This window comes from Etheostoma spectabile, chromosome 8 (assembly GCF_008692095.1).
Source record: "Etheostoma spectabile isolate EspeVRDwgs_2016 chromosome 8, UIUC_Espe_1.0, whole genome shotgun sequence".
Classification (NCBI taxonomy): Eukaryota; Metazoa; Chordata; class Actinopteri; order Perciformes; family Percidae; genus Etheostoma; species Etheostoma spectabile.
This window is the reverse complement of record NC_045740.1, coordinates 1,861,820-1,862,639: the sequence shown is the minus strand read 5'-3', so window position 1 is coordinate 1,862,639 and position 820 is coordinate 1,861,820. Positions and strand designations below refer to the sequence as shown.

The 820-nt window shown below is 48.0% G+C and overlaps 2 protein-coding genes across 4 annotated transcripts in view; one reads left to right on the top strand and one right to left on the bottom strand.

The window, feature by feature from the left end:
- The window catches only part of ppm1h (protein phosphatase, Mg2+/Mn2+ dependent, 1H), a 37,197-nt gene that overhangs the window by 31,077 nt on the left and 5,300 nt on the right, over nucleotides 1-820 (bottom strand). The window lies entirely within an intron of this gene.
- The window catches only part of LOC116694815 (uncharacterized), a 3,218-nt gene that overhangs the window by 2,197 nt on the left and 201 nt on the right, over nucleotides 1-820 (top strand). For both annotated transcript variants that reach the window (XM_032524711.1, XM_032524710.1), the window contains 2 exons: nucleotides 1-158; nucleotides 537-820. The exon at nucleotides 1-158 is cut by the window's left edge; the exon at nucleotides 537-820 is cut by the window's right edge and continues 201 nt beyond it. In XM_032524711.1, coding sequence (XP_032380602.1) covers nucleotides 1-158; nucleotides 537-820 — 442 coding nt within the window. The remainder of the gene's footprint in view (nucleotides 159-536) is intronic.

Sequence of the window (820 nt, the reverse complement as noted above, 5' to 3'; positions counted from 1 at the left end):
TGGTTCAAGATTCTGTCGTCCAGAATATGGACCTTCATATGAAAGAGGAACCTCTGGAGAAGAGGGAGACTTATTTGGACCTCTCTCCTTTGGAGGAGATGAAAGAGGGACTTGTGGATAAGAGGGAGGCTTCTCCACGAGTCGCTCTGGATGAAGAGGTGGACACTTTGCCAGATAATGTTGTTAAAAACATGAACCATGTAGAGCAGCAGGATGCATCCAGCCAGGCTCCCCTTCAGCTGGAAGAGGGACACGTAGAGGAGAGGGAAGCTTCTCCACGAGTCGCTCTGGATGGAGAGGTGGATACTTCAAATGTTTCAAATGATGTGATAGAGGAAACCCTGGTTCAGGACTCTGCCATCCAGGATATGGACCATGAATTGCATTTTGTTGCATCCAGCAAGGCTCATCTTAAACTGGAAGAGGGACTTCTCGAGGAAAGGGAGGCTTGTCTTGAAATCACTTACTCAGAGGAGCTGGACATGGGAATCATGGAAGCGAGTAAAATGTCTGCACAAGTCTCTCTGGATGAAGAGGTTGACACTTTGCCAAAAGATGTGATTGAGGACACATACAGAAAAAAGGAAACCCTGGTTCAAGTCTCTGTCCAATATATGGACCACCAGTTTCATGCATCCAGCCAGGCTGACATTCAGCTGAAAGAGGGACCTCTGGAGAGGAGAAAGGCTTCGCCACGAGTGTCTCTTGAGGAAATGGACACCAGGGTAAGCCTAGCAAATAGAGACACATCTTCAGTCAGACTGGAGACCAATGTGGCAGTGCACTTGGTTGATGAGCTGGAAATACTGCAGCAGGAGGA